This window comes from Macaca nemestrina, chromosome 11 (assembly GCF_043159975.1).
Source record: "Macaca nemestrina isolate mMacNem1 chromosome 11, mMacNem.hap1, whole genome shotgun sequence".
Taxonomy (NCBI): domain Eukaryota; kingdom Metazoa; phylum Chordata; class Mammalia; order Primates; family Cercopithecidae; genus Macaca; species Macaca nemestrina.
In genome coordinates, this window is record NC_092135.1 from 70,463,505 (window position 1) to 70,482,749 (window position 19,245).

At 37.6% G+C, this 19,245-nt stretch overlaps 1 protein-coding gene across 18 annotated transcripts in view; it reads left to right on the top strand.

Moving 5' to 3' along the window:
• Positions 1–19,245, top strand: part of LOC105483232 (pyruvate dehydrogenase kinase 1) — a 70,411-nt gene that overhangs the window by 1,914 nt on the left and 49,252 nt on the right. For 16 of the 18 annotated variants that reach the window (XM_011743978.3, XM_071072938.1, XM_071072939.1 and 13 more), the window contains exons 2-8: positions 1,128–1,269; positions 4,633–4,704; positions 6,928–7,112; positions 7,400–7,495; positions 9,219–9,296; positions 11,098–11,174; positions 13,091–13,189. In XM_011743978.3, coding sequence (XP_011742280.2) covers positions 1,160–1,269; positions 4,633–4,704; positions 6,928–7,112; positions 7,400–7,495; positions 9,219–9,296; positions 11,098–11,174; positions 13,091–13,189 — 717 coding nt within the window. In that variant the 5' untranslated portion in view covers positions 1,128–1,159. The remainder of the gene's footprint in view (positions 1–1,127; positions 1,270–4,632; positions 4,705–6,927; positions 7,113–7,399; positions 7,496–9,218; positions 9,297–11,097; positions 11,175–13,090; positions 13,190–19,245) is intronic. The other 2 variants (XM_071072953.1, XM_071072952.1) reach the window with 2 other exon arrangements.

Consider the following 19,245-nt stretch of genomic DNA (forward strand, 5'->3'; position numbering starts at 1 on the left):
GTTGCTTGAAAGCTTTCCTCTGCACTTACTCTTTTTTCCCGTGTGTGTGTGTGTGTGTGTGTGTGTGTGTATTTTTTAAAACTAGAAATGGGGTCTCGCTATGTTGTCCAGGCTGGTCTCAAACTCCTGGGCTCAAGCCATCCTCCCAGCTTGGCCTCCCAAAGTGATTATAGGTGTGAGCCACCACACCTGGACTCCACTTACTCTTTGCTTACTGTAATTAGCATTTGTGGTTCTATATGGAATCAGTGAATCTTCATATGCAAACATCAAAATTTTACTCTTTTCTTTTTGATTGAGACAGGGTTTTACTCTGTCACCCAGGCTGGAGTGCAGTGGTGCTATCATAGGTCACTATAACCTCACTTTTCTGCCTGAGCTTCCCAAGGCTAGAATTACAGGCAAGCACAACCACGCCCAGCTGTTTTTTATTTTTTATAAATATGAGGTCTCATTGTGTTGCCCAGGCTGGTCTTGAACCCCTGCGCTCAAACAGTCCTCAAGCCTCGGCCTCGCAAAGTGCTGGGATTATAGGCATGAATCACTGTGCCTGGCCCCCTGTTTTTAATTTATTTTTTTAAGGCTAGTCAAGTGAAACAGTGGGAGTGGAGAAGGAACAAAGAAATCTGTAACTGGTTGTAATCAATTAGTCGTAAATACCACTGCATTCAGACCACCTTAAAGTTTCTGTTTCTTAGACATTAACTCTTTAAAACTAGAGTTAAAAAACAGATTTTCTAAATGATAGCAGCAACAGGGTGTACAGGCTAGACTTTTCCAGGTTCTGCTGTTAATTTTATAAAGCCTTGCTCAGAAATGCTCAGTTTACCTAACTTCTAAAATGGGTCATCACTATAAGAATACAAGTTAGGGAGACAAGGTTATCGTAATTGCTGTACAGAGCCATTGGAATGTCAGTAATTGGAATGTCATAACTCTGGAGACTGGGTTATCTCATCCCTCACCTCCCACAGGCAGGGATACCTTTGCCTTCTATTCCTTGCCCCATCGTGGTGATTCTACCCCTCTGGCCTTGCCAGGTAACTGCCTCTCATTTCTCCCTGCCTCTTGCCTTCGGTTTCCTTATGGCTTTTACTTACTGCTTTACCCATCATGTTTGGTTTCAGGATCAGTGAATGCTTGTGAAAAGACCTCATTTATGTTTCTTCGGCAAGAGTTGCCTGTCAGACTGGCAAATATAATGAAAGAAATAAGTCTCCTTCCAGATAATCTTCTCAGAACACCATCCGTTCAATTGGTACAAAGCTGGTAAGATTCTCATCTTGTGTTTACAATTTGATGGAGTTGTGGACTCTATTCAAGGTTACGGCAAATGCTTTTTTTACTCTTCAGTGGAAGAAGTAAAGAGAGGGAGTCCTGCTCTTAGGCCAGGCTGGAGTGCAGTGGCGCAATCTCAGCTCACTGCAAGCTCCAGCTCACTGGTTCAAGCAATTCTCCTGCCTCAGCCTCCCGAGTAACTGGGATTACAGGCATGTGCCACCATGCCCAGCTAATTTTTGTATTTTTAGTAGATACAGGGTTTCACCATGTTGGCCAGGATGATCTCGATCTCCTGACCTTGTGATCCGCCTGCCTTGGCCTCCCAAAGTATTGGGATTACAGGCATGAGCCACCGTGCCTGGCCAGAATCTTAAGGTAGTAGCAGTATTCTTTTTTTGTCTGGGGGCAGGTGGGGGCAATGTATTTGGGCTTGTGCCCTGAATCCTGGACTCCACAACTCCTTGATTTTGAGAAAACCAATTAGAACTGCACTGAAATACAGATGCTAAATTTAGGATTTATGTTAGTATATCTGCAAGGATATTATGAGAAAAATGTCTACAATTTGTTGATGACTAGGTATTTATGTATATTGCCTTTAATCCCTTTAACAACCTTGCACAGTAGGTATGAATCTCTCCATTTTATTCATTGTTGTTATTTTTATTTATTTATGTATTTATTTTTTTTAAATGGAGTCTTGCTCTGTCACCCAGGCTGGAGTGCATGATCTTGGCTCACTGCAACCTCTGCCTCCTGGGTTCAAGTAATTCTCTTGCCTCAGCCTCCAGAGTAGCTGGATACAGGCACCTGCCACCACACCCAGCTAATGTTTGTATTTTTAGTAGAGACAGAGGTTTCACCATGTTGGCCAGGCTAGTCTCAAACTCCTGACCTCAGGTGATCCTCCCACCTTGGCTTCCCAAAGTGCTGGGATTACAGGCGTGAGCCACCGCTCCTAGCCTGTTTACTTATTTTTTTGAGACAGGTTCTTACTCTTACTCTGTCACCCAGGTTGGAGTGCAGTGGCGATCACAGCTCAGCTCACTGCAACCTCCACCTCCCTGGCTCAGGTGATCCTCCCACCTCAGCCTCCTGAGTAGCTGAAACCACAAGCGCGTGCCACGCCCAGCTAATTTTTGTATGTTTTTAGCAGAGATAGGGTTTTTCCATGTTGCCTAGACTGGCCTCAAACTCCGGAGCTCAAGGGATTTGCCCACCTGGGCCTCTCAAAGTGCAGGGATTGTGGGCGTGAGCCATTGTGCCCAGCCTGTTTATTATTTTTAAAATGAATTTATTTTCTTTTTAGGGACAGGGTCTCCGTCACCCAGGCTAGAGTGCAGTAGTGTGATCATGGCTCACTGCAGTCTTGACCTCCTGGGCTCAAGAGATCCTACAGCCTTAGCCTCCCGAGCAGCTGGGACCACAGCCATGTGCCACCATACCTGACAAATTCTTTTATTTTTTGTAGAGATGGGGTCTCACTTTTTTGCCCAGGCAGGTTGTGAACAGGGCTCAAGCAGTCCTCTCACCTTGGCGTCCCAAAGTGTTGGGATTACAGACATGAGCCACTGCACCTGGCAGGTTAACTCTGTTTTACAGATGAGGATGCTGAGGCACATAAAGGTTAAATCTTTTGCATAAGGCAGTACCGTTGATAGTGGAGTTGGGATTCAAACTCCCATTTGTCCATCTCTGCTATACCATTCTATAGTCAGAACAATGAAATATATGAAAGGGTATTTGTATTTTTAATAAACTGTATTTACTGAAGGGTATCTTTTTATAAATTACAAAAGTTAAAACGTTTATTTTTCTGTTTTAAAACAATTAGAAGTTTTTGGAATTGTGTAGAAAAAGTGTGATCTATTCCCAAAGATGAGTAGAAATGTTAAGGGTATACACTCATGGAGCCACCTATACACAGCCTTTGTTAATGTTATTGCTTTAAAAGTGTTGTTCTTTTAAGCACTATACACTTCAAATAAATGAGCTGCCTAGAGTTAAGTCTTAAATGGAAGAAGTTTAGCTGCAGGGCATTTCCCAGTTATGATTCATGGAGATTCAAGTTTTCTTTTTGTAGTCATTATAGTGTATGGGAGAAGTTGATCTAATCTCGATTAAAAAAAGCAAAAGAAGTATGATTGCTATATATGTGATAATCAGATGCTATCTAGTCCAAGTATGGAATAGTTATAAGTGTGGCTTAAATGGGAAGCATTTGTTTAGGAATTATGATGGGATATAAAGGAGAAAATATAATCCATGGAAGATTTTTCCTGTTTTTAAAAAATTCTTCATTAGAAGTAGAATATGCTGCTTTTTGAAGCTTATCAGTCATGAAGTCTGAGCGGTATCTGTTGTAGGTACTCAGCTATCTCTTGGATGGAGAGCGTAGTTGTTCTTACCAATTAAGAGGAAATTAAGGGTTAAAGCAAAGCAGCAGCGGCTATCAGAATCCCTTAACTTTGGAATGCATTAAGACATGCTGCTTGTCAGAAACAGCTTTCCAAACCAACAGATGGAATTACAGGTTTTTAAAGCACTTTCATTGCTCCTAGATGCCTGTTAGGTTAGGGCAGTTGCAGATTAAGTGCTTACAGCTAAGTAATAGTTCCCTTACACTGTCAAAGAAAGTAATTCAGTGGTAGCAAGTTATTTTTAGCTCTGGCCCGGCAGTGCCATTGTACTTGCCTGCACGACCATCAGAAAATCATTTGGCCTTCTTTATTTTGCTCATATCTTAACAGATGCTTTGATACCTTGAATTATTAGATGAATTTAAAATCTACATTTTTATGACTTTTGTATTTTTTGTTCAGTTTAAAAGAACCATATAGTAGATTATAGGCTATTAATAAATACTTGTTAGTTGGACATAACCACGTAAAATTAAGGTTTTAAAGCATAGATATTTAAGATAGAGTCTCAGAGCAAGAGAGGCTGTCCTCCTTTTACCGATAATAAGACAAATTAAGTCATTTGTCCAAGATCACATAGTTATTGGTGACAGAGTCAGATCTCAGCATAATCAGTATGTATACTGTAATGTACAGTGGTAAATTAAAAAAAAAAAAATTAAAAGCCATTTTAGGATGTAGAACTTAGAATAGAAAATCTTAAAATTCTTAAACTTGACCTATGCTTTTAGGAGAAAATGTGTACCTTCTACTATTTGTTCCCAGCACTTTTCTCGAATGTGCACGGGTGTAAAAATTCTACTTCAACCATAATTTATAGCAGTACTCTAAATTAAAAATTATAAAATGCTAAAAATAGCTTTTGAGCTAAGTTTCATGATAACTTTCAGAATATAAAAGAACGAACTTATCCTCTTGATCTGCATTTTAGGTATATCCAGAGTCTTCAGGAGCTTCTTGATTTTAAGGACAAAAGTGCTGAGGATGCTAAAGCTGTTTATGAGTAAGTTCACTATTTTGACCCTATTCTTAAACCTATTATTAGGTCACTTAGGGGAAATTGATTAACTTTTAGGTTTCTGCTACTTTACAACATGTGATATATGTGACTATAGCAGCCCATACAGGCAGGATAAATAACCTAATCATTAAATTTGACTAGGCATAAGAAATGCTTCGCATTCCTCTTTAACAAAAGACAAAGTTCAGGTGTGATGATCAATGGAAATGTAGGTGTGGCCTCAGTTGCAGTTGGATTGTTAACCTGGAGGGTGCATGCTCTTTCTAATGGACAACCACCTTCAGCCCCAGCTGATCTTTGCCATGTTAAAATACTGCTCATATCATCTGATTGTTTTCTGATTTTAAAGGAAAGCTACAAGTCTAGGTTTGTAATGTAAAATCTCTTGCTTTTGAAAGATTGGCAGCTAATTAAAACATTTTTTAAAACATAGAAGGCCTATAAAACATGGTTGCAGGTTTCTAGTTTATTCTCTATGGCCTGTAAGATGTCAGTAATATGACAAGTTTAATAACCCATATACCGGAATTGGTAGACCAAAGTATTTGCCATATGCAGCTACCTGCTTATTGCAGTGAAGGGCACCGACAATGTAATGACCATCTCTCGTCCTCAGTTAGTTACACATGTTTTTTGGACTGTCTTTAAAGGGAACAGTAACACTTCATTTTTTTAAACATGATTTTAATCTGAAAATAACGTTCAGCAAGAGTTTACTCCTTGCTTAGGTATTGAGCAGACTTTACATGAATGATGTTTTTTAATCTTTAAAACAATTCATTGAAATAATGCTGTTTGTGCACAAAGAGGGCATGTAGCTTAAGGTTACATAGTTAGCACATGGTAGAATCCAAGCAGCCTTACTTTAGAAGTAAACATGCTATAGAGCCTTCTGAAAACAGTCGTTCAGAGCTGTGGAAAATAAGTAGTCAAGCAGAATAATACAGCTTTGTGTTTCTTTTAAGAAAAAAGAAAAATAAATAAAGGAATGACTAGAATGATGAGTTGTTTGTTGTTTTCGAAGAGTTTTGTTGTTTGTATTTTGGTTTAACAGTCTTGTTTTGAAGCTTGTTACTAACTAGGAATTCCAAAAATGTTTTAAGCAGTGGAAACATCATTGGAATAAGTTAATAGTACTCAAGATGATGACTTTGAATAGGAAAACACTCATTTGGAAGTGTAAATTCAGATGGGTTATGTTAGAAAATTGGTTTTGTTACTGCATAATTAAGACTTCTTGGGCCGGGCACAGTGGCTTATGCCGGTAATCCCAGCACTTTGGGAGGCCGAGGTGGGCAGATAGTCTGAGGTCGGGAGTTCAAGACTGGCCTGATCAACATGGAGGAACCCCATCTCTACTGAAAATACAAAATTAGCCAAGCGTGGTGGTGCATACCTGTAATCCCAGCTACTGAGGAAGGCTGAGGCAGTAGAATCGCTTGAACTTGGGAGGTGGAGGTTACAGTGAGCCAAGATTGCGTGATTACACTCCAGCCTGGGGAAAAAGAGCAAAACTCCATCTCAAAAAAAGAAAAAAAAGATTTCTTTTCTCTTTTGTCTTTTATTTAGTTCTTTAACCATGCAACGTCTTCTAAGTGACAGAAATGGGAAGGCTACTAGATGATTTGAAGATTTATCTTTTAATACAATTGTTTACTTTTCCTCTCCCATTTTATAAACTCATAGGATAAATGAAATGATAATTCTTTTTTCGTTTTTCTGTCCTAAGTGTTTCCTTCTCTCTTTGAACCCTAGGGAATAGTTCTAAAACAGGCAGGCTTTATTGGCTCATTCATCTTGATTCCTTGCAGAGCAGAGCAGGTGTTCCCTAGAGGCAAGTGCTTTGTCTTCTCCTATGCAGAATATCTCTGGAATACCATCCTCTTAGCAAGTGCTCAGATAACCTTAGTTGATAGCAGTTAAAACCATTAACATTTTTAGGATTATGTTTTGTCACAGCCTTACTCTTAAGAAACCAAGAAAATAATTACATTTTGAAAGTTTTATTTTGGAGGTCGTTATACTTCCATAGATTTGGTATATTTTATGATTTGAAATACATTTAAATAAGTATAGGAAAACATGAACTGATTTTCCTTTTAGTAAATTTGGGATTTTTGTCTAGCATAGTTGGTTAAACTTATATTTTTATATTAAGTTTACTTGTCAAAATATTTGGCTGTTTTGACAGATGGGTTTGTTTAGCTTTACAGATACTGTGATACGGATCAGAAACCGACACAATGATGTCATTCCCACAATGGCCCAGGGTGTGATTGAATACAAGGAGAGCTTTGGGGTGGATCCTGTCACCAGCCAGAATGTTCAGTACTTTTTGGATCGATTCTACATGAGTCGCATTTCAATTAGAATGTTACTCAATCAGCACTGTAAGTGTCCTGAGTCAAGAGAAGCAGCTAAATGAGATGTGTTGGCATATTTTAAATGTATTTAGGAAACTTCCATTTAGGTAGAAAATTTAGTTTTACCTTTTGGCTAATTCAGAGAAGTAAATAGACTGCCATCAAGAAAGGTATTTTTATTGAATGTAAAATACTGTGTTTATCCTAAAGGCAAATATTTGTTCTACTGTTTGGTACAATTTAAACACTATTCAGATTTGGAAAAGAGCATTAGGTAGTTTAGCTTATTTTGTTGGTTTTGTCTTTTTGGATAGCTTTATTGTTTGGGGGAAAAGGCAAAGGAAGTCCGTCTCATCGAAAACACATTGGAAGCATAAATCCAAACTGCAATGTAGTTGAAGTTATTAAAGGTAAATACTGACATTTCTCTTTACAAAAAAGATACAAAAATCAAAGTTACTGTTATTTCTTACTATTAAACAACTATTTGTATCATGAGATAAAATGGTAGGCACAAATGCATGGGTTTGAAAATAACCTTATAGTATTATTTGTGCATTATTTATAGGATGACTATTTTATTGATAGAATTATAGATAGGCAAAGTTTGGTGATACTATAGAGGATATCTTTTTTGTTTTGTTTTGTTTGAGACAGAGTCTCATTCTGTTGCCCAGGCTGGAGTGCAGTGCTGCGATCTCAGCTCACTGTAGCCTCTGCCTCCTGAGTTCAAGCGATTGTCTTGCCTCAGCCTCCCCAGTAGCTGGAGTTACAGATGCTCAACACTACGCCTGGCTAATTTTTGTATCTTTAGTGCAGATAGGGTATTACCATGTTGGCCAGGCTGGTCTGGAACTCCTGCCTGCCTCGGCCTCCTGAAGAGCTGGGATTACAGGCGTGAGCCACTGAGCCCAGCTGAGGGTATCTTTCACTTAAAAAAGATTTCAAGTCCCTGCTCCCCTGTTTCTAATTCCTTGCACTATGAGCAGTAATTCGTAACAGGTTGGTTTGAATCCTTTCACGCTTTTTTCTATTTATACCACTTGTACACATACACAATTGATATTGGCCTTACATTGTTGTTTTTAGAAAATGGGGTGCTCTGTGATTTTTCTACAAGTTTGCAGACATCTTGCTGTTCAGTACATCTGGATATACCCCAAGATTTTGAATGGCTGTATGGAATGTATCAGTATGTATTAATTAATTCTCCTGTTGGCGTACATTTAGGTTGTTTTAATTTTTTTGTTACCACCAATACCAGCAGCTCTGCTGTGAACATCCTTAAATACATGCTTACTTTTGCTAGTATTTTAGAGGGTAAGATTCCTAGAATTAAAAACATTTAAATGCATATAAAATTTTGGTATCTCTAAAAAGGTATCAAACAGTGGATAAGAGTATTTCCTAACCAACTCTTAAGTTTTGTTATATAGATAGGAAATATTTTCTTCAACCTGTTATTTTTCTTTTTTTGCATTGTCGTTGGTGTCTTTTTAGCATATACACTTTTACATTTTTTTGTAGTTATATTTGTCATTTATTGTTTATGGCTATTCAGCTTTGTCATGTCACACTTAGACTTTCCCTGGGCCAGGTGCAGTGGCTTATGCCTATAATCCCAGCACTTTGGGAGGCTGAGGCGGGTGGATCACCTGAGGTCAGGAGTTCGAGACCAGCCTGGCCGACATGGTGAAACCCCACCTGTACTGAAAATTCAAAAATTACCTGGGTGTGGTGACACATGCCTATGTAGTCCCAGCTACTTGGGAGGCTGAGGCAGGAGAATCACTTGAACCGGGGAGGTGGAGGCTGGAGTGAGCTGAGATAGCGCCACCACACTCCAGCCTGGTTGACCAAGACTCTGTCTCAAAAAAAAAAAAGAGAGACAAAGACTTTACCTGGTTGGGGGCCTTGAGCCCAGGAGCTGGAGACAAACCTCAGCAATATAGCGAGACCATATCTCCACCAAAAAAAAAAAAAAAAAAAAAAGCAGAGACTTTCCCTAAACTATCAAAGTATATTTTCTTCTGTAGAGAGTTTAAGACTTTCATTTGTCAATACTATTGCCATCTTCATGAAAGGGAAGTATATTTATTAAATCCTTTTTTGTTTTGTTTTGATTCGCACTAGATGGCTATGAAAATGCTAGGCGTCTGTGTGATTTGTATTATATTAACTCTCCCGAACTAGAACTTGGAGAACTAAATGGTAAGCCTGATGTTGTCTTTTTCTCAGTGATTAGTGCGTTGATTACTTCATAAGGGATAAGAATTTAAATGTTTTAATGGAAGATGACTTTTTTCATCAAATTCATTGGATATGAAGGCTAAAGGATAGTAATCATGTAAAAAGTGTATCTATAAATATATATGTAATTTAGTCAGATTCTTTATGAAAAAATTTGGCTTTTTGTGCCTCATTTTCTTTATTTTGAATTGATAACTTTGATTCTTTGCTTATTTTTAATTTTCTGTTTAGTCATAGAAAAAAATGATGCCAAGAAAGTTACATTTGACTTTTACATGCACTTCAATAATGTAAGACTTACCCTTTTTCTACTTCCTGAGTTATAAATAATTTTCTGTTGTTGAGGACATAGAAAGACTGGGTTTGTAAAAGAGGAAAGAAAGATGTTCATCTATTTGAGAATGTGTTTGTCTCTGATGGTTTTCTTTTTACCCTGATGAGTGCCTTTTGGATAAAAAGGGTTTCGATGCCTTGAAGGAGGATTGATGAGTCTCTTTCCTGAAGGCATGGTAGTTTGACAGAGAAAAACATTTCCTAGGATGACACTTTAAGAAGGTGTGGTGGAAAGAATAAAATGAAATAGGCTTTTACTGAGCTGTATTCTGGACCTTAGAGTGAGAGAGCAGTGAAGTTACGCAATTGAAAATAGCATTGCCTGGTGGTTTTCTAAAGCCATATTAACTCTTTTGAGCCATGATGGTAGCATAGCATTTGGTAAATAACAATCACAATGTACAAGTGATAGTTTGCAAACCTGAACTGCTGTGAGCAATTTCCAGATATCCCATTCTTGTTCCCAAGGGGGAGTTTATTCAGAGGAAGGTCTGATTTATTGGTTGAATTAGAATTGTAAGATATCATGAATCTTAATCATTTGTTCTACTAAATGTCTGTTTTATACACACCCCTATCACCACCCCCAGTGGGGCTCCTGTTAAGTGTTTAAATGTAGAATTAATTACTGTCTCGAGAAATTGATGCTAGCTCATATTTTTTTATTCAGCTTTATATCCATCGAAATGCCTGAAATAAACAATATTCCGCCCAGGTGAAACATTTTGAAAATGGCTTAAAGAATGTATGGGCTGGGCGCGGTGGCTCACGTCTGTAATCCCAGCACTTTGGGAAGCCGAGGCGGGCAGCTCACAAGGTCAGGAATTTGAGACAAGCCTGGGCCAATATGGTGAAACCCCATCTCTACTAAAAATAGAAAAATCAGCCAGGCGTGGTGGTGGGTGCCTATAATCCTAGCTATTTGGGAGGCTGAGGTAGGAGAATTGCTTGAACCCGGGAGGCAGAGGTTGCAGTGAGCTGAGATTGCACCACTGCACTCCAGGCTGGGCGACAGAGCAAGACTCCGTCTCAAAAAAAAAAAAAAGGAATAACAATGTATGCATGTGAATTGGACTGTGGAATTTATGGACTTTAACACTTCTCTATTTGGAAAGTAAAATCCCTACCCAACAGTTGAGCGATCTTTAAAAAGACTTTACCATCCTAGAGAAAAATGGTTGCATGGGTTGGTTCGATTGTTACACAAGATTGTGAGAAATGACCACCGGACTCTTGTCATCGTCAGTTGTAAATACTTGTGGGTATGGGTTCAAACACTAATACATTGAAGAAATGGTGTAGCGTTCTCCCCCAGATTATACTGTCCTCCGTAGTTAATGTTTTCTTTTCATCACTACACAGTTTTTTCTTAAAAATGCTTTAAAGCACATCTCTCTGTACTTTCATATTTTTCTCTTCTGCTCTGTAGCAAAATCACCAGGACAGCCAATACAAGTGGTTTATGTACCATCCCATCTCTATCACATGGTGTTTGAACTTTTCAAGGTTTGTAAAATAGTATTACATAACCTTTACCAGTACTTTCCTGAGGTTAGGAATCTGCTCTGAAAGCCAAATATTCCACTAGGTTCTCGTATTAAGAAGTGCCATTTCATGTCAGTATCGTATCACATTGCTGGAGATCAGCCTTTTATCAACACAGGGAGACACCTCCCTGTAGTAGTGAGCTCAGACTATGGAGTCAGAAAGACCTGGGTTTGAATCCGAATTATGGCACTTAATATGTGTGTGACCTTGGGCAAGTCACTCAACCTTTCTGAGCCTCAGTTTCCTTTTCTGTAAAACAAGAATACTGTCCAGGATTGTTTATGACGATTGGGAATAACATACTAAGTGTCCAGTACAGTGGCAACATATTACATATAGATAATAAAGTTATCTTTACATTTTTAAACAATATTTAGACGAGTAATTCTCAACTTGCTACCCTCAAAGGACCAGAATTCTTTTTTTGGCCTGGCTTTTCTTGGGAGGGGGAGGTCATTTATATTGACTTACAGGGTTTTTGCTGTTATCTTTGCTCTTTACAACAAATTTTGAAAACAAATTATGCTAGTAATATTGAGAGTATCTTTTTTCCCTGCCCATGATACTTGCTGGTTGACAGGAAAATGGGTGAGGAGTGAGGGGCACAGGTCCTGGTGGGTGAAAACGACTGCCCTCCATCAGAAGCTTGTAGTCTCTCTTTAGTTCTGTTTCATCAGCCAGCAGCAAACTAGAAGAGAGAGGGGGTGGCTTTCAATCTGATAATGTAAAGGAAGAGTGCACTGAAACATAGAAAAACTGACCAAATATCTTAGAACACCACCAAAATGTTCTTTCTTCTAAGACAGCAAAAACGTATTTAATACCTTACAAAATCTTTTCAAAAATATTTATTTTATTTTTTGTAGCATTGAGGTCTCACTCTGTTACCCAGGCTGCCCTTGAACTCCTGGCCTCAAGCAGTCCTGCCTTGGATTCCCAGTGTTAAGATTACAGGCATAAACCACTGCACCTAGCCTCAAAATCTTTTTATCCAAGTTGTTAAACAAGTAGTGATGGGCACTTAAAGCATTAACACGAATTTTTTCCTTGAAATTCCAGTGGCATAAAGATCTTGTGCCCTATGATTGAGGCATTCCATATTATATTACATATTGTTCATAATGTCAGTAATAATGGCTTTCACCTGGAACCTAATCTTAAACTGCCTGTGATGGAAATGATGGAATCTCCTCCATAAGGGGACTCAATCGCAATTGCTGTGCCAGGGCCACACACACTTACTGCCAAATTCAGATGCCTTTTTAGTTACATCTAGTTTGTATTATTTTCTACTGCAATGCTGAATGTCACGATATTGTTCAAGGCTTCTGATATGTTGGCACTGTGTACCCTATTTCCTTTAGAAAGTAGTCAAAGCAGCTTTACAGTGTCAGTACCCTTAATTTCAAGCTAGAGATAAAGGGATTCATTGCTCCATCAAATACAACCATCGCTGTTACTACTATATGAAAAAATTACTTTTCTTTAAAGAAATGTATGACAGTTTTTTAAATAGTTCTGAAAATAGAGCTGAAACTACATTTTCAGAAATGTTTTGCCCATCATTTACTAAAATTATAAAAGTGTTTGAACAGAGTTTTCTGCTTTAATGTAACTAGTTTAAAGTGTTTTGAAGTCTGACTTTGGAAAATATGCAGAATTTAGTTGGAATCTTTAGGTCAGAATATCTTTTAGATCCCCCCCAAATTGACTCCATTAAAAAAAAAAAAACTTTAAATGTGGTTGTAAGAATTGTGATTCTTTGGCATATTTTCATCAAATTTAAAAACTTCAAATAGTGCATATGTACTTGAAAATTATACTTTGTCCTTTCTAAAAAGCTGTATTTTTAATACAACCCTAATGTGTTTCAGAATGCAATGAGAGCCACTATGGAACACCATGCCAACAGAGGTGTTTACCCTCCTATTCAAGTTCATGTCACGTTGGGTAATGAGGATTTGACTGTGAAGGTAAATGTGTTTGGTGGTTTTTTTTTTTTTTTTTGTAATTGATGTACAGACATGCAAAGGTAACCATACGCATAATTTTTAAAAGACATAATCTCTCAGGGGAAAAGAATCTTGTCTGTAATAGATAATAAGCACATTGCTTCATTGAGCTGGTGGATTATAGTTACTCCTTGAATCTTTTCTAGTCTGGTTCCCCATCCAGGTGATTCAAGTTAAAATAAATCTTGGAGACAGACAATTTATCATGAATATCTCTTTGATAAGATCTAAAATATTTGGATAGTTGCAGTATTATGGAGATAGTATTTAATATATAATTTAAAAATTTTAAAACAATGCTTTTTAATCTAGTTTGTTTTATTTGATTCTCATAATGCAGGTAATTTTATCCTCACTTTTACAGGTGAGTAGACTAAGACATGGTGATTAGCTCAGGATCACACAGGGCATAAATACCATGGGACATGATATCCAGTCTTCTGTCCCCAGGACTAGACCTTTTCTATTACGTTGTTCAGGTGGCTCAGTTTCTTCTTTTAAATTTTATTAAAAATTGTTTTCTGTCACCCAGGCTGGAGTGCAGTGGTATGATCATTGCTCACTGTGACCTCGAACTCCTGGGCTCAAGCGATCCTCCTCCCATAGCTTCCAGAGTAACTGGGACTGCAGGCTGCAGGCATGCAAGCCTGGCTAATTAAAATAATTTTAGGGGGTAGAGACTAGGTCTTACTGTTGCCCAGGCTGATCTCAAAACCCCTGGTCTCAAGTGATCCTCCCACCTTGGCCTCCCAAAGCACTAGTATTACAGATGTGAGCCACTGTGCCTGGCCCTACTTTCTTAAGAGTATGATAGTGTTTTTCTCTTTTAATAATCACTAAAAATTTATATTAAAGTAATAAATGCAGAGACTATAAAAAATCAAATATGTCAGTTCCTGGCCCTTTGTGGGCCTCATTACTCCGAGTTACTCAGAGATTCCTAGTCTTTCTTTTTTCGAGATGAAGTCTCGCTCTGTCACCCAGGGTGGAATGCAGTAGTGTGATCTTGGCCCACTGCAACCTCTGCCTCCCGGGTTCAAGCAATTCTCCTGCCTCAGCCTCCCAAGTAGCTGGGACAACAGGCACCCACCACCACGCCTAGCTAATTTTTTGTATTTTAGTAGAGACGGGGTTTCACCATATTGGCCGGGCTGGTCTCGAACTCCTGACCTTGAGTTGTCCACCTGCCTCACCCTCCCAAAGTGCTGGGATTACAGGCATGAGCTACTGCGCCTGGCCTAATGTTTACATTTTAAACAGTAAATATTACCTTTCTGTTATAGTAGTTGAGGAGTTAGCTCTCTTTAATAGAGCACCTGCTCCCCTCCCCTAGCCCAAGGGCCACTTTCCCTGTACTATCATCCTAATATTTAAGTTTGTATATGAAATTCAAAGTTGAGAATAATCATCTTGCAAAAGTTTGAAGGCATCCGTTGTTCCTTTTTTTAAAAGGTACAATTCAGTGAAATTCATAAGGTTATTCAAATATTGCCACTGTCTCATTCTAGAACATTTTCATCAGTCCTAAGAAAAAACCCAGTACTCCATCAGGCACAGCGGCTCATGCCTGTAATGTCGGCACTTTGGGAGGCCAAGGCGGGCAGATTCCCTGAGGTCAGGCGTTTAAGAGCAGCCTGGCCAACATGGTGAAACCCCATCTCTACAAAAAAATACAAAATTAGCTGGGCGTGGTGACAGGCGCCTGTAATCCCAGCTATTCAGGAGGCTGAGACATGAGAATCACTTGAACCCAGGAGGCAGAGGTTGCAGTGAGCCGAGATCGCACCACTGCACTCCAGCCTGGGCGACAGAGCAAGACTCCATCTCACAAAAAGGAAAATACCAGTACCCATGAAGTCACTTCCCGTTTTTCTCTCTTCGAGCCCTTAGCAACCACTAATCTATTTTCTGTTTGTGTATTTCTCTTTCTGGGCGTTTTATATAAACTTAATCATGCAGTATGTGATCTTTTGTTACTGACTTCTTTCACTTACTATAATGTTATAGTATGCATTTGTACTTCATTCCTTTTTATGACTGAACGATATTCTGTTATATGGATATAACACCTTTGGGTTTTGCATTCATCAGTTGATAGACATTTGGTTCCTTTTTATTTTTTGGTTATTATAAATAATACAGCTATGAACATTTGTGTACAAATTATTGTGTGAACATGTGTTTCAGTTATCTTATGTATATACCTCGGGATTGAATTGCTGAATTATAGGAAACTCTGTTTAACTTTGAGAAACTGCCAAACTGTTTTCCAAAGGACCTGCACCATTGTGCATTCTCATCAACAATATGTAAAAGTTCCTGTTTTTCCTTGTCCTTGTCAACAATTGTAGTCTGTCTTTTTTTATTATAGACATTATTGTGAGTGTGAAGTGGTAGCTCATTGTGGTTTTTATTTGCATTTGTCTAATGACTGATGTTGAGCATCTTTTCATTTGCTGATTGGCCTTTTGTGTATCTTTGAAGAAATGCAGATTAAGATCCTTTTTTCAGTTTTAAAATTGGCTGTTTGTCTTTTATTGTTGAGTTGTAAGGGTTCTCTCTCTTATGTATATGTATATATATAAGGATTCTGTGTGTGTGTGTGTGTGTGTGTGTGTGTGTGTGTGTGTATATGTATAGGGGTTACTAGTCCCTGATGAAATGTATGATTTGCAAGTATATTCTCCCATTCTATGTGTTCTTTTCACTTTCTTGATAGTGTCCTTTGAAGTACAAAGTTGTGTTGTTTTGTTTTTTGCTTTTTAAAATAGAAATGGGGTCTTGCTATGTTGCGCAGGCTGGTCTCGAACTCCTGAGTTTAAGCAGTCCTCCCACCTTGGCCTCCCAAAGTGCTGGGATTACAGGTTTGAGGCACCACACCCAGCCAAAGTTTTTAGTTTTGAAATTTTTCAGTTTTCTTTTCACATTGCATGTGATTTCAGCCTTATGTCTAAGAAGCCATTGCCTACTCCAAAGTCTTGAAAATTTATGCCTATGTTTCTGAGAGTTTTATAGTTTTAGCTTTTACGTTTAAGGTCTTTGATCCATTTTGAGTTAATTTTTGTACATGGTTTGAGGTAAAGGTTCATCTTCATTCTTTTGCATGTGGATATCCAGTTGTCCCAGTACCATTTGTGAAAAACCTATTCTTTCCGCGTTCAATTGCCCTGTCACCCTTGCCAAAAATCAATTGCTCGTGAATGTATGGGGTTTATTTCTGGATTCTCAGTTCTATTCCATTGATGTATATATCTCTCATTATGCAAGTACTTAACGCCTGTCTCAATTATTGTAGCTTTAAGTTTTGAAATTTGCAAGTGTGAGTCCTACAACTTCTTTTTCAGGATTATTTTGGCTATTATGGGTTCTCGCATTTCCATGGGTTTTAGGATCAGCTTGTCAATTTCTGCAAAAAACAATGCCAACTAGAATTTTGATGGGCATCATTTGGGAAGTGTTGCCATCTTAGAGTTAACAATATTAACTCTTCTAATTCATGAACACAAGACATCTTTACACTTATGACACAGGGCATCTTTATAGGTCTTCTTTGCTTTCTTTCAATAATGTTTTGTGGTTTTCAGTGTACAAGTCTTGGACTTTTAAATTTATTCCTAAGTATTTTATTATTTTTAATGCTATTATAATGGAATTGTTCTCTTAATTCCATTTTTTGGAGTGCTTTTTGCTAGTGGATAGGAATATAACTGATTTTTTTTGTACTGATCTTGTATCCTGCATCCTTGCTAAATGTCTTCATTAGCATGAATAAATTTTTGTGGATTACTTAGAATTTTCTATATAAATGATCATGTCTCTGCAAAAAGATGTAAGTGTGGCTAGTGCAGTGTTGAATAGAAGTGCTGACAGGAAACATCCTTGTCTTTTTTCTGATCCTAAGGGGGATAACTTCTTGTCTTTCACCATTAAGTATGATGTTAGCTCTGATTTTTTTCATAGATACCCTTTATCAGATTGAGAAAGTTTGCCTCTATTCTTAGTTTGAGTGTTTTTATCATGAAAGGATATTCAATTTTGTCAAGTGCTCTTTCTGTGGAGATTGAAATGATTGTGTGGTTTGTTCTTTGTTCTATTAAGTAGTGTATTACATTGCTTTTTCTACATCAAACCAACCTTGCATTCTTGGGATAAGTCTCAATTTTTTTATGGTTTATGTTGTTTTGTTGAGGATTTTTACATTGATGTTCATAAGGTATGTTTATTGGTCTGTAGTTTCTTGAGATGTTTTAGTTTTAGTATCGGGATGACACTGGCCTTATAGAATGAGTAGGGAATTTCCCTCTCTTTCTGTATTTTGGAAGAGTTTTTGAAGGATTGGTATTCTGTCAGTGTTTGGTAGAACACAACAGTGAAGACTTCCAGGCCTGAGCTTGTCTTTGTGGGAAGATTTTTGATTACTAGTTAAATCTCTATTTGTTATTTATTCAGATTTATGGATAGATATTTATAAACATAAATAATAGGCCAGGCACAGTGGCTTATGCTTGTAATCCTAGCACTTTGGGAAGCCAAGGCAGGTGGATCACCTGAGCTCAGGAGTTTGAGACTAGAGTGGCCAACATGGCAAAACTCCATCTCTACTAAAAATATAAAAATCAGCCAGGCACAGTGGTGTGTGCCTGTAATCCCAGCTACTTGGGAGGCTGAGGCAGGAGAATCACTTGAACCCGGGAGGCAGAGTTTGCGGTGAGCTGAGATTGTGCCATTGCACTGTAGCCTGGACGACAGATCAAGACTCTGTGTCAAATAATAATAATAAAATAAATATAAATAATATATTTGCTATCTATTCAAATTGTCCATTTCTTCCTGAGCTGTGTCAATAGTTTGTATTTTTATTGTAATTTGTCCGTTTCATTTAGGTTATCTAATTATTACACACAATTGTTCGTAGTATTCCCTAATAATCCTTTTTATTTTTGTAAGATTGATAGTGATGTCCCCACTTTCATTCCTGGTTTTATAAATTTGAGTCTTCTTTTTTTTTTTCTTAGTCAATATAGCTAAATATTTATCAATTTTGTTAATCTTTCTAAAGAACCAATTTTTAATGTCATTGGTTTTCTCCATTTTTCTATTCTGTATTTCATTAGTTGCACTCTAGGCTTTATTATAATTTCCTTCCTTCTGCTTGCTTTGGTGTTATTTTGCTCCTGTTTTTCTAGTTTCTAAAGGTGGAAGTTTTGGTTATTCATTTGAGACATTTTACAACTGTAAATTTTACTCTAAGCACTGCTTTGTCTGTATCTTACAAGTTTTTAATGTTTTGTTTTCATTTTCATTCATCTCAAAGTATTCTCTAGTTTCCATTTGGATTTTTTCCATTGGTTAATAGGAGTGGGTGGTTTTAATTGCCACATCCTTGTGAATTTCCCATGTTTTCTCTTAATCATTTAAATTTCATTCTGTTGTGATTGGAAACATACTTTGTATGATTTCAAGTATACATCTATTGAGATTCATTTTATGGCCTAACATAGGGTCTATCCTGGAGAATGTTCCATGTGTACTTGAGAAGTGTTCATTCTGCTGCTGTTGAATGTTCTACAGATAGCTATTAGGTTTGGTTGGTTTGTAGTGTTGTACAAGCTTGTCTTTCCTTGTTAATCTTGTAATTGTTAGATCCATTGTTGAAAGTGGAGTATTGAAGTCTCCAATTATTGTTGAATTGTCTATTTCTCCCTTCAGTTCTATCAATTTTGCTTCATGTATTTTGGAGCTCTGTTGAGTACATACATGTTTTTAATTATATCTTTTTTGTTTATTAACCTTATATCATTAAAAAATCTTCTATTTTGTCTCTTGTAACAATTTTTGCTTTAAAGTATATTTTGTTTGAAGTTAGTGTAACCATCCCAACTCTCTTTTTGTTTTTGTTTTCATAGTGTATCTTTCCAGACTTTTAATTTAAACCTCTTTGTGCCTTTCAGTCTAAAATGTGTCTCTTTTTAGCATATAGTTAGAATTTAAAACCATTCTGCCAATGTCCACCTTTT